The sequence below is a fragment of the Schistocerca piceifrons genome, chromosome 4, assembly GCF_021461385.2.
Source record: "Schistocerca piceifrons isolate TAMUIC-IGC-003096 chromosome 4, iqSchPice1.1, whole genome shotgun sequence".
Classification (NCBI taxonomy): domain Eukaryota; kingdom Metazoa; phylum Arthropoda; class Insecta; order Orthoptera; family Acrididae; genus Schistocerca; species Schistocerca piceifrons.
Window position 1 is genome coordinate 837,354,659 of NC_060141.1, and position 14,351 is coordinate 837,369,009.

Consider the following 14,351-nt stretch of genomic DNA (forward strand, 5'->3'; position numbering starts at 1 on the left):
TGCAGTTCGTTGTGACTAAAAGCATTGCTTATTACAGATCAGACGTGACCCGTCGAGTAATTGGTCCACGTGCAGTTCGTTTTTTTACATTCCGTGGAAGCTTGGTTGCAGAACCTCGGACGGCACATAGCTGGCGTCGATCCTTGGACAGTCCAGGTAAGAGTGTCCGTCACATTTCGAGAACATTTCATTCCCTGAAGTTCCAACCAAAATTCTTCCACCCGTCGTGTTGTTTTCTGGACAGGCACTTTGTGTCCATTTAATCCAGTTAACATCTTGAAGTTGGGTACTGTAGTAATGTCACTAGACGATGCACGAATTATGCACTTCACATTTTCAGTTTTTTGCTGAATATAGCTCACCTAAATGTTCGTAGTTATTAATCAAGGAAATCGTTCATCGCGTTTACATAGATACGCTGCATAATGAATGGCATTAACAGTTTCTTTCACATAGGTTTCCGCGTAGTTGCAGAGTTAGTAATGTTCGTTAATGTCCGTGAACAGTGGTTCACTATGCAATATCTTTTGGCACTCGTTTTGTTCAAATTTTTACATAGTAACAGTTACACTATACATCAGTTAAAAAAATAAGTAATTATACATACACACATCACATATTTTCTTAGCATAAACATAATATAGTTGCACATAAACATGTTTACATCATCATTACATCGCTATAGGTTATTACATTGTGTCACATTTGATTACATGAATTGCAGATATTTACATCCTCTTTAGCGGTTTTGCTGGGATATTATCGATGTTTTTTGTGATGTCATCTGAAATTAAGATAGGTTAGACACAACATTCATTACATCAGTAGGCAAGACCAGGCGTTTTCACTACTCAATAAATATTCAAAATGGTAAGAGAGAGAAAATGTTCGATTCCTCGCGTTTTGTGCGTGTGTGTAGAGTGTCTGTGTGGCCTTGACTACTGATAGATGCTTTTCGTGTTGAGAGATGTGCGTCTAATCTATTTCTCAAAGTAAAAGATCGCTTCACAGATGACGTCTGTCAGTTCGTCAGGTGTCACACCAAATCAGTGGTACCTTCAGTAACAAATGTTCCGTGAAAAATTAATATGTCATCCACTGCTACGTAATCATAAATTTTACTTTAATATTTTGTCTTTCAGGTGGAGGCGCGCGCTGAAAGAAGAGTTCTTCTGTCTTCAACTGCGTCACTGGAACCGCTGAAATGAAAATTTCTATACTACTTATTATCTGTGTTGTAACAACAGAGTTTTTCGAGTTGCTTAGCAATATTTTGATGGGTATGACTTTGACATTATTCAGCATGAAATGCTCTAAGATCTCGGTGTGCGTATAGCCCAATAATTTCGTTAGTTCTAGGATGTTGTAACAGATACGCACCAGGATGCGGTATGTTAACAATTATATAAGGTCCTTCATATAGCAGACGCCACTTAGCGTTGCGTCGTTTGAGTGCTACAGATTTATGATGAGTACGAAGTAGTACAAGCATTCCTACCTCGAATTTTTGTTTTCTTTTTATTATGTTTCTGTGATGTTTGTTTCGTATTTGTGCGTGATGTGTCAATGTAGTCAATACTTCTTTTATTTTCTGTTGAGGTGTGATTTCCTTGTCTGACAACTTAGGTAATGGTTCTATCCACTGATCGTTCTGTTTGCAATTGAACATGATCTCGTTAGGTGTGTAATTCGTATCGTAAATATTTAAGTTATTGTGTACGTCTTCGAAAAGACTTAGGTAGGACACCCAATTAGTATGTTTTGATGAAATATAGGTCCTCATGAATCGATTTAATTCTCGGAAAAGTCTCTCAGTCGCGTTACATTGTGGACTAAACCTCGAAATAAATATACTTTTAATGTTATTGTCCTTCAAGAAATTTCTCCATTTGTACCCAGAGTAGTATGCTGCATTATCTGATAGAATTGCTTTAGGTTTTCCCACGTGCGTCAGGTAATCACTTGAGAATCTTCGTATTATAGCATTTGCAGTGGCGGATTTTAAAGCATAAAGTTTTACATGTTTAGAAAATATATCGTAAAAAGCTAAGATATATTTGACGCCTCCAGAGCTTGCTGGATGCGGTCCACTGATGTCAGTACACAGAATTTCCAGGGGTTTACTAGGTAAAATAGAATGTAAATCTGTTTTTGTGGATAAATTCTGAGGTTTTGATTTTTGACATATGACACATGTTTTTAGTTCCCTGTAAATTTTTCTTCTCATATTGCTAAAATAACAGTATGTACTGAGCTTTGCCAAACACTTTTTCGTCCCATAATGACCCCAAACTAAGTGTGTGTGCCAAATTAGATTACGTTCAGACTCTTTGGGAATGCATACACACCAGTTAGTAGCATTTGGATGTCGGCGGTAAAATAACACATCATTGTGTAACTTGTAATACTTAGTCAAAGGATGATTGTGTTTTTCTACCAGTAATGTTATTATCTTATACCAGTGAGGATCAGATTTTTGTAATTCAGCCATGTTTCTGCACATATCAATATAATATTGGTGATACTGCTTGTCTTGCATTAAGAGAATCCTGTAGTCATTTATATTTTCTAAGTCACTGTTGGTATCATTCATACCTTGTGGAAGTCTAGACAAAGTGTCTGCAATGGTGTTGTCCTTACCTCTCATGTACTTAATTTCAAAAGAGTAGTTCTGAAGTGTAACTGCCCATCGTGATAGTCTAGGATGTACAAGTTTACAAGTTAACAAAAATGTCAGGGCCTGGTGATCGGTGTAAATTACCGTATGTTTTCCAAATAAATAATAATTGAATTTCTTGAATGCCCATACTATGGAAAGTGTTTCTAACTCAGTAGTGGAGTATGTACGCTCACATTCAGTTAGAGTGCGACTCGCAAACCCAATAATTCTTATCTGTTCCTCCTCTTTATTCTTTACAACTTGAAATAAGCAACAGCCCAAGCCAGTACGTGAAGCGTCACAAGTCATACAAAAATCTAAATTGAAATCTGGATGGCTCAATATGTTAGCATTCACTAAAGCATGTTTAATTGTATTAAAGTCATTCTGGCACTGTTCCGACCAGATCCAAACTTGATTCTTTCTGAGTAGATTTAGCAGATGTTTACTGTTCAAAAGTGGTTGTGGCAAAAAACGTCTGAAAAATGAACATAGCCCAAGGAATGATTTTAACTGCTTTTTAGTTCGAGGGCTAGGAAAGTTTCTGATAGCATCTAATTTACTGGGATCCGGACGTATGCCCTGTGAATTAATGATATGTCCTAAGTACTTTATCTCACTGCAACCAAACTTTGATTTTCTTAGGTTGGCTGTGACTCCAGCTTGTGCAATTTTTTCTAAAATTCTTTGAAGAGTGTCAACGTGTTCATTCCAAGATTGTGTAGCTATCAGTATATCATCTACATAGTGTGTGACTGTCTCAACTAAGTCGTCGCCAAGCACAGTATCCAGGGCTGTAATGAATACCCCAGAGCTGACATTCAGTCCGAAGGGTAGAACACAAAACTGATAGGTTCGCCCCCTGAACATAAATGCAGTATATTTCCGAGAATCAGGAGTGATACCCACCTGCCAAAACGAATTAGCGAGATCTATTGTGGAAAAATATTTTGCATCTAGAAATTTCTGTAATTGCTCTTCTAAATTTTCAGGTTTTGTGTGAACCGGTAAAATTATTTCATTAATAGCTTGTGCGTCTAACACTAACCTAATGCTTCCATTTGATTTTTTGACAACAAGTAGAGGACTACAATAAGGTGAGGTGGATGGTTCAATGACCTTCCAGTCTAACATTTGTTTTAATTCTTGCCATACAGCAGGTCGTTGAGATAACGGTACGTTATATGTCTTATGGTAGAAGATCTTGTGAGCCTTAACTTCAATCTTGTACACATATGTGTTGATAACACCTAATCGTTTGGTAAAAACTTGTAAATATTTGGATAACACTTCCTGTAGTTTTATACGTTCATGTACACTGAGAGCTGTAGCTTCACTTATCTTATGATCAAGCAATGTTTTCAAGTCCATTAGCTCTGTGTCAGATGAGTGTGTTTGCATGTCTTGAATGTCATTGTCAAGTACTAACTGAACCTTGTACCCTGTACAGTGTTTGTCATGCTTTAGAGTTCTCCTGTCCAAATCAGTAATAATTACACTGCCTTTATCATTTAAAATACATTTACCTTTGCAGAAGTCTATAATGCAGTCCTTCTCGCTCATAATATCCATTCCTAATATGCAATTTGTCACAAGGTTTTGTACAACCAGGAATGGCCATTGTACGGTTCCATTACCTATTTTAACGTTTACAAAAACTTGCTTCGTAACCCTACATGACTTATTACCTAGTGCAGTAGTTATTTTAAAGTTTTGGGCAGGAAACTCAGGCACAGGTTCCAATTCACACATCTTTTTATAGAAATTAAAAGACAAAACGCTCACAGCTGCACCTGTATCTAGGATAATAGTAGTTGGAATCCCACCTACTACACCAGTAGTAGATGCTAAAACAATTTCATTTGTGTTTAAACGACATTGTGTACTGTCTTGTAAAAGTTCATCTGATATATTGTTATTGTGGTTGTATCTTATAAATAAAACAGGTAGTTTTTGTTTAGAATTACTCGGCATATCATTATTCTGTTGTTCAAGTGTGGTGTCAAATAACTGATTAACATTGAAGTCGCCCCCCAAGAATTCTTCAGCCACGACCTGGGGCAAAGTAGTGACTGTTTCTAGTTTGTTGGATTATCATTTGTACTAGGTACTGACACAGATTGAGGTTGTGCATCAGGTGTCATTTCTATTATATTCACATTCGGATATTGCCTATTATGATCTCCAAACTTTTGCGGTTGTTGTTGCTGTTGCGCATTATAACTTACCTGTCGGTCGTAAGGTATGCTCCAATTTTGTCCTGGTGGCTGCTGTGGTAAAGCAGAGTTTGAATGAAAGTACTGATCGTTACGAGTCCAACCTTGATGCTGTCTTGGCTCGTAGTTATTATTATTTCTATTTCTGTTTGTGCTTTTGTTATTACCTTTGTATCCGTTGTTACCGTTGTAGTTATTACCGCGGTGCCTTTTGTATGGATTGCCGCATGAAATGTTATTACTGTTGTAACTATTGTTTGTATTGGAATACGCGTGTTGATTTTGATTTCCGTACTGAGACGGCATGTGAGTTTGCTGTTTTTGTTGTACCGCGTATCCAACTGTGGGCGCGCCAGAATTGTGTTGGCAAGCCTGCATGTTTTGCATACCACTAGTGTAAACATTGTGGCTGCTGTTTTGCCGCGCGAAGCGCTGATCTTCAAGTAACATGTCAACCGAATCTAAAGCTGTTAAAAAATAATCTGAATCGTCATCCGGGATATGTAGAAGTTTTTCCTTAATGTTGAAAGGCAATTTGGCCTTCAACGCTCGGAGTATATCACGCGTTGCGACTGGTTCGTCTAAAAAGTGTCCCATGTTCAAGTATTTTTCAAAATATCTGCGTAAGTTACCATTTTTACTGTTAAAAGTTTCAGGTTCTAAAATTTGTCTTCTGAGTCGCTCCTGGACGGATTGCGACCAGAATTTGTTCAGAAAAGCACGCTCAAACTCACTGTACGTGGTACATACGTCAGCTTGACTGTATGCCCAGACAGCTGCATCGCCTTGGATGTAACCGACAATATATGAAATCTTTTTCCGGTCACTCCAAGTGCGTGGAAATGCGTTACTAAAAGATTTAAGAAAAATCACCAGATGAATGGTTCGTTTTTCTGGGATAAAAATCTGAAATTGCCTGTGTTTCATTAAGCTTTCGTCTTCCTTTGCATTATGATATGGATTTGTCCCACTGTAATTACTGCTGTGTCCAGCTGGCGAGTAATTACAATAATGTTGCTGTGGTTTACCATGATAATAGCTTGTGTTTGTGTTTCCACATCGTGGTATGTGTTGTAGTCGTGGTGTGTTTTGTTCTTGTGTATTTGTCGTGTGCGGAATGTGTGTATCATACTCGAATGTATATTGGTTTCTGAACTGTACATTTTGACTGATATTTTCGTTACATTCAGACTGTAGTTGATCGGTGAATTGTCTCATGGGTGCAGTGACGGATTGTACTGCGCCACTGATCAGCTGTTTGTTATTAGTAATGTATTGCGCTACGGAGTCGTGCACAATTGTTGGTAAATTTTCACGTAAGCATCTATCAAAATGTTTGTCTTTGTTCTCAACCCAATCATGAAATTCTTTATTAATATTTTGAAAATGAGCTGTGGCATCTGATTGTAAGATGTCAGTCAGGTGTTGTTCAACATTGTCAAATTTATTCTGTACGTCAGTAATTCGTTTTTCAAGGTTGTCATGTACTGAAGGATATGTTTGAATTTGTTCAGTAAGAACTTCACACGTGACATTAAGGTTTTTTACTTGTGTCTGTAAAAGTGCTACGTCAGTTGTAGTCTTTTCTTGTCTCGTATTGAGCTGGGAAAATTTAGTACTGAGTTCGGTCATCTGTTTGGTCAGTGTGGCGTCTATAAGTTCCACACGCTTACATAAAGTGTCATTACCTATCTTGATTGCTATGAGATCAGATTTGATTTCGTCATTTTGTGTTTTTAACTGTTCATTTTGTGTCTCTAATTGTGCGCTTAAGGTTGCCATGTTTTCGGCGTTTTGTTTCATTAGCATTTGTAACATGTCGGCAATGTTTACCGTTTGCAAGGTCTCTGCCCCCGCCGCGTCATTAGACGTGACGTCATGCATTAACATGGGCTCTGATTGAGATTTTGAAATTTTTGTAGTGGACGGCCTATCGTCAAAATTTTCGTCAACACTTGCGTCAATGTTTGATGAATCGTCACTACCGGTTGCTGTCGTAAAGTCATTTTCTAACACTTGTCTCACGTCCGAGTCGGATTGCGTCTGAATAGTACGTCCTTGCTGTTCCATTTTTGCGTATTGATTTCTAGTTATTACCATGCCACACGTGATATATGTTTCAAGAAAATATTTGACACTGATTTTAAAATAAAATGTAGTTGAGCATGAATCGCTCGTAGCAACAATGGCTGTCTTGTTAATTTAAAAATATAAACTGAATTTGAGATTATTGGTAATGGCTGCTGGCCATGTTACATGATATCGTACAGAAGTCGGCCATATTGTACACTCGTGTATTGGTATTGTTGCATACGTTATTGTTTAGGGAAAAGTACTGAGAATGAAATTTATCACTGAAACTGTTATGCGGAAAAGAAACACTACAGAATTTACTGAAAAGCTAATACACTGAATTATACGTCTGGTCAAGCCTGCTAATGCAAAGATGCTGCGTCTTACCTTATTTTGCTGGAAGTTTCATTGCGTCTTCCCGCAAAATTTCAGAATTGGAAAATATCTTCAGATTTTGTTATCTCTCATACATTGACGTCCAGGTCCAGAAAGTTGATTTTTTACATGAAACAAAGAGAACAATGTAACAAATGACAAAATAACAAGTCCGACACGCAGTCGCCAATATAAAATAAATAAAATAAATTATTATTTGTTATTTAGATATTAATTATTCTATCTGTATGATGGTGATTGTAATTGTAATTGATATTTGCTTATCTGGAACGTGGACGTTTAATTATTCGGTATCAGACGCTTGACAATGGCTTTTTCGTAAAGGCAATGTTACTCGTAGTTGACCGTGAAATAAAACTGAAATAATCGGACTTCGTAATTAAATCGTTTTCAAAGACTGCTGCGGTAGGTGCGGACTCATAATCTAAATCTCAATATTTCAATAATTTGCCAGCCATGCCAATACGTCGTACAGAGGTGATTGTCTATTTTATAAATATAAATTCTTTACAGAATCGAATGCCTAGTGTGGTTGCAACTCGCAGTATTCTTCTATAACATGAAATATGGCGGTGTGCCAGACAATAAAAAAAAAAATACGTGCTTCTCGCACCACTTCAACCAGAGCTCTGGCTTTCTTAATCAAACATAAGAGTAACGTAATTGTGCTTTTGTTTTATCAGCGACACAGCGCTGCAGTTGTGTGCCATAGGCTTTATTTATTTGTCACTGATTATTTATTTAATTAATATTCCGCGTTTCCGAGGAATCTCACGCTCGGCATGCAAATGTGCCTTTATAAGTCGGTGAGGCTTTCCTCGTGAAATGTATCTCTGATAGTGGATGACATTTCACTGTGACAGGTACCGCAGCTGTATACATTTTAAGAAATCGTTATTTGCACAGTCTCAGGTGTATGACATAAATGATTGAGGACTAGCTTTGATCAAATATAAGAGAAAGTAAAAAAAAATAAAAAAACTGTCCTGAGCGGGATACGGGTCCATTTGACCAAAATGTTTAGAGTAACTGTAGGCCATAACTCGACTATTGCGGACCTACAGCAGATTGGTATGAGTGCACGGAAATGTGTGTGATTTTAAACTGACTTGCCCCCAGATAGCTACCTGTTATGCTAAAGAGCATAGTTACAAAACACAAAGGAAGGACTAGATAGGTTGAGGACAAAGGGCACTAGGAATGGGAAATGGCAGCTAGGAGGAGTAGATATTCGGATAATTGTCGTATAACAGATAGATTTTACCAACTGTCTGTGTTTAGTGGAGTGTCTCTTGCAGCCTCTTGTAACTGTAGGTGTAGGAAACATGCAGAAGTCCTCAGCAGTTAGAGTACCTCAGTCAGTTGCAAATTCTAGCAGCAGAACCTTCTTCTTCCTGTTAGATAATTCACACGGCAGAGGTATGAACCCGCAGTTGCAGGAAGTGTCGGGGGGAGAGTAACAGGTCACCGGCATTGTGAAGCCTAGTGCAGGATTGGCTCAGGTGACCGTTAATGTAGAGGAGTTACGTAGGAATTTTACAAAAGAGGATCACATTGTGATTGTGAGTGGCGCTGGGAATAGTATCGATAGGGTGAGGGGGTGTGATGCAGGTGGTGACCTGGTAGAGATAGCTACTCAAACTGGTGGCACTAACGTGCACTTCGTGCAACCGTTTCAGCGTCACGACTGGCCTCGTCGTAGTGTTGCCGTTAGGTGTGTTAACGTGGGGCTGGAGAAGACACTGATGGAGGAGGACACAGACTCGACTGGCAGCACAGCCATGTGATCCATCGGGAGATCGGATGTCACTAGGCATGGTCTGCACCTCAATAGGTATGGAGAGGGGAGGCTGCCAAAGCTTATAGGTAACAGTGTAGTGGGTGGTGGTGGGATCACTCGTGGAAAAATTCCTGTAGTAATTGGTGTTAGAGCTGCATCTTTTTTAGATTGAAGTCAGCTGATAGGTGTTGTTGTTGTTGTGGTCTTCAGTCCTGAGACTGGTTTGATGCAGCTCTCCATGCTACACTATCCTGTGCAAGCTTCTTCATCTCCCAGTACTTACTGTAGCCTACATCCTTCTGAATCTGCTTAGTGTATTCATCTCTTGGTCTCCCTCTATGATTTTTACCCTCCATGCTACCCTCCAATACTAAATTAGTGATCCCTTGATGCCTCAGAACATGCCCTTCCAACCGATCCCTTCTTCTTGTCAAGTTGTGCCACAAGCTTCTCTTCTCCAGAATTCTGTTCAATACCTCCTCATTAGTTATGTGATCTACCCATCTAATCTTCAGGATTCTTCTGTAGCAACATATTTCGAAAGCTTCTATTCCCTTCTTGTCTAAACTATTTATAGTCCATGTTTCACTTCCATACATGGCTACACTCCATACAAATACTTTCAAAAACGACTTCCTGACACTTAAATCTATACTCGATGTTAACAAATTTCTCTTCTTCAGAAATACTTTCCTTGCCATTGCCAGTCTACATTTTATATCCTCTCTACTTCGACCATCATCAGTTATTTTGCTCCTCAAATAGCAAAATTCCTTTACTACTTTAAGTGTCTCATTTCCTAATCAAATACCCTCAGCATCACCCGACATAATTCGACTACATTCCATTATCCTCGTTTTGCTTTTGTTGATGTTCATCTTATAGCCACCTTTCAAGACACCATCCATTCCATTCAACTGCTCTTCCAAGTCCTTTGCTGTCTCTGACAGAATTACAATGTCATCGGCGAACCTCAAAGTTTTTATTTCTTCTCCGTGGATTTTAATACCTACTCCGAATTTTTCTTTTGTTTCCTTCACTGCTTGCTCAATATACAGATTGAATAAAGTCGGGAAGAGGCTACAACCCTGTCTACTCCCTTCCCAACCACTGCTTCCCTTTCATGTCCCTCAACTCTTATAACTGCCATTTGGTTCCTGTACAAATTGTAAATAGCTTTTCGCTCTCTGTATTTTAACCCTGCCACCTTCAGAATTTGAAAGGGAGTATTCCAGTCAACATTGTCAAAAGCTTTCTCTAAGTCTACAAATGGTAGAAACATAGGTTTGCCTTTCCTTAATCTATCTTCTAAGATAAGTCGTAACGTCATTATTGATTCACGTGTTCCAACATTTCTACGGAACGGATGGGTTAAACAAAAGGTTTCAAATGGTAGGTATCCTTTTTTATTTAACTAAGGCATTTGATTGTGTTGTTCAAAGAATATTGCTGCAGAAGTTGACCGTTATGGAATACAGGGGGTAGCTCACAATTGGTTCACCTCTCATTTTAACAATACAGCAAAACATCATGATCCACAGTGTTGAGAATGTGTACAATGTGGGGTCTGGGGGGGGGGGGGGGGGTTGCACCAGCGATCAGTGCTGGGGCCACTCCTGTTCCTTATTTATATAAATGATATGCCTCCAAGTATTACAGGTGATTCTAAAATATTTCTGTTCACTGATGACACCAGCTTGGTAGTAAAAGATGTGTGCAACATTGGCTCTGTTTCAGATAATGCAGTTCATGACATAAGTTCACAGCTTGTAGAAAAGAAACTAATGCTAAATTACAGTAAGACTCGGTCTTTACAGTATCTAACAGACAATTCAACAAAACCTGACATTTTAATTTCACTGAATGGGCATGTGATTATTTAAATAGTACAGATCAAATTTCTAGGTGTTTAGGTAGATAGTAAACTATTCAGGATCTTGTCTAAAGACTTAATCGTGCCATTTGTGCTATTTAAATGGTATCTGAAATAGGTGATAGTTTGATACAAAAAGTCATTTACTTTGCTTATTTTTATTTGCTTATGACATTTTGTATTATATTATGGGGGAACTCTTCCCATTCTCTAAGGGTATTTGTGGCTGAGAAACAGGCAGTTCGGGCAATAACTGAATCTATTGTCGACCCTTGTTCATTAGTCTGGACATTCTGAAATTGGCCTATAAGTATATGTATTCTTTACTGTCATTTATTGTTAACAATATCAGCTTATTCCCAAGAATTAGCAGCTTTCACTCAGTTAATACTAGACAAAAGTCCAATCTCCATTTGGGTCGCACTTCGTTGGCTCTTGTGCAGAAAGGGGTGCATCCATTTTCAATAAGCTACCACAAGAATTCAAATGTCTTAGCAGTAATCCACACTCTTTCAAATAGAAACTGAAGAGCTTCCTCATGAGCCACTTGTCATGTTCTGTCAAGCAGTTCCTTGAAAAAATAAGCCGATTCCTGTGTTATATTGTTGACTGTGTTTACATAAACTTATGGCTTGTCTTTTTTGGGTTCATAAACATTTTATTTTATCTGTCAATACTTTTATGCTGTAATTTCATGTACTGACCAGTCCCATGACCTTAGAGATTTGTTCCTCAATTTGGTCCTACAAAACTAGTTGCTTAAAATAAAAAAAATTAAAAAAAAAGTTCCTGAAGATTATGATTCCTGCTGACCAGTCAAATGTAGGCAAACTTTAAATTACTGCCTGTGGGTAGTTATGTTTGTTGCAAATTTTCTGTGGTGTCTACTGGGCGATGCACGACTGTGCTAATTATAGCATACTGTCATTAATTTATTAAGATGGTAATTTATGTTGGAGAAATGGAACTACACTAAGATAGTAGACATGTAGTACCACAAGATTTGATGTTGTTAACAGTGAAATCTAAGGGCTAGCTAATGTGGAAAGACACTGAATTAACTGTTATTGTAACAAGTGGAGTAGCACCTTATTCTGACAAAAGCACACTGGTAGACACACACAGACTGATTCCCTTCCTGGAGGAGGTTTTGTATGCTCATTGCTGACTCTCCTTAATTTTGTGGCCATAGCTTATCATAAGTGCCCTTCTGACCTCTGATTATTCCGAAAATTTGCTCAGTTTGATGTTGCTTATGCTGCTCTGGCATTATCTTCAGTTTTTTTTGCCTCCCTGTTTATTGATCCTATTAATATCTGAGTGTTCACAGTTGGTGATGAGTCAGGTATATGTGAAACAAATTGAAATTCAGTCTTTGATATCTTTGAAGCTATTATACTTACAATTCCCTTATTTTTAAGTATTCTGAAATTCTACCTGCCCCAAATTGGCTAGTGTATTGTGACCTGTGACTTGGATATTTCCTAAAAACTATTTTATCTTCGCATGGCACTCAGTTAGAATATCAAAGTCGTCAAAACTGGTGAGCAGTTTGCAAGCAGGTCATTTAAATTTTGTCTCTCTCATTTTTTTCTCTAATAAAGACAAGATAATCTGACACAACTTTAACTATGTATTTAATTGTGTTTTAAAGGGGTCGAGGGCTGAAAAGATTGAGAAAGCTGGACATATGATGTGGACCTGGCTTGGACAATGAGACAATAATTGCCATCAGCCGTGGGCTCCCTGCTTTGCGGAACTCTCTGTCTGTGATGCAAAGGTGCTCTCGGCTGCTGCCTTCTCTGAGATCTACCGCCTGGAACAGCTTGAAATGTAAGCACTGCTACTGACTTTGTAGTGTAGTTCAAACAAAATAACTGGCTAGCTGATGAAACTGTAACTGGTGAAGGAGTTGAGAACTGTATGAGTAATTCATAAATGTGATGATTGAAAATGTGTTAAAAATCATAAGTGCAGCCATTAAATGAAAACACATTGGGGGACATTAAAATTGCAACAGTACACAACTGGAACATGAGGAACATCAAATTTGCTTGAAGGGTACTGAATGTTTGGATACGCAAACAACTGGCATTTCAGTGTAACCCCACAGAGTAAGTAGAAGTAAATCCACTACCTTCTGTATGTGAGGAAAGATTACACAGTGGATTTCACATTCAGAAATCACATTAGATGTTGTTCGTGAAAAGGTTGCATTATACCTCGTGTAAGATGGAGAAATGTCTGTCGGCACATGTCAGGATATGAGAGCAGCACGGTTGTGGCCTGTAGAGACTGTTGTTTATCAATGAATGATGTTACTGCTTACATCAGTCGAGATCCGACAACTCTACTGCAAATATGGAACCGATGTATACTTGCACCAAGAATGATCAAAAGTACTGTTTGTTAACAAAACCAAAACTCAATTATAATGTCCTCGAACAAATATCCACACGACTATATGCATATGTCAAAGAAAGTTTTGCATCACCCTGGTTCCCAGAACTCTTGAAGATAGACATTGACTGTGGATATTGTACCACAGACACAGTCCCTTTGACTGTTGAGAGATGTCACTAAACCTGCCCAAAGGTGTAAACAATCCTGCATGAGCAGCACATATTAGATGCGAGGGGGTCCGATAGCCAATCAGTTCCAGTCATCTACCAGGAAGTAAAAGGTACACAGCTTGTGTTGTCTGTATTTCAATCGTGCCTAGACAGTCATGGTCGCAGTTTGATCACATCCCCAGTGTTACTTTGTGCCAGGAAGGGCTTTCAACAAGGGAAGTGTCCAGGCATCACGGATTGAACCAAAGAGATGTTGTTCAGATGTGGACAAGATACAGAGAGACAGGATCTGTCGATGACATGCCTTGCTCAGGCCGTCCAGTGGATGACCGCTATCTACGGATTAAGCCTCACAGGAACCCTGATAGCACTGCCACCGTGTTGAATAATGCTTTTCGTGCAGCCACAGGACGTCATTTTGTGACTCAACTGCACACAGTAGTCTGCATGATGTGCAACTTCACTCCTGATGCCTGTGGTGAGGTCCATCTTTGCAACCGTGACACCATGCAGAGTGGTACAGATGGGCCCAACAACATGCCGAATGTACAGCAGTCCGGACCACTACGTCTGAAGGTCTCGCTGTATGGTGGTACAACGTGCAATGTGTGGTTTTCACGAGCAATAAACATCATTTCCGCCCTTTTTATGTTGATCTCTATTCCAATTTTCTGTCTTGGAACCGAAGTGATGCAAAACTCTTTTTTGATGTGTGTATAACAGAAATGTCTCTGCTGTGGACATCGTGTGTTATGTTCCTACACGATGAATCCTAGAGTTG

At 38.8% G+C, this 14,351-nt stretch overlaps 1 protein-coding gene across 1 annotated transcript in view; it reads left to right on the forward strand.

Annotated features, from left to right (window-relative positions):
* Positions 1–14,351, forward strand: part of LOC124795270 — a 151,072-nt gene that overhangs the window by 99,374 nt on the left and 37,347 nt on the right. Inside the window, exon 6 of the mRNA XM_047259217.1 lies at positions 12,652–12,830. Within this exon, the coding sequence (XP_047115173.1) occupies positions 12,652–12,691 (40 nt within the window). The 3' untranslated portion in view covers positions 12,692–12,830. The remainder of the gene's footprint in view (positions 1–12,651; positions 12,831–14,351) is intronic.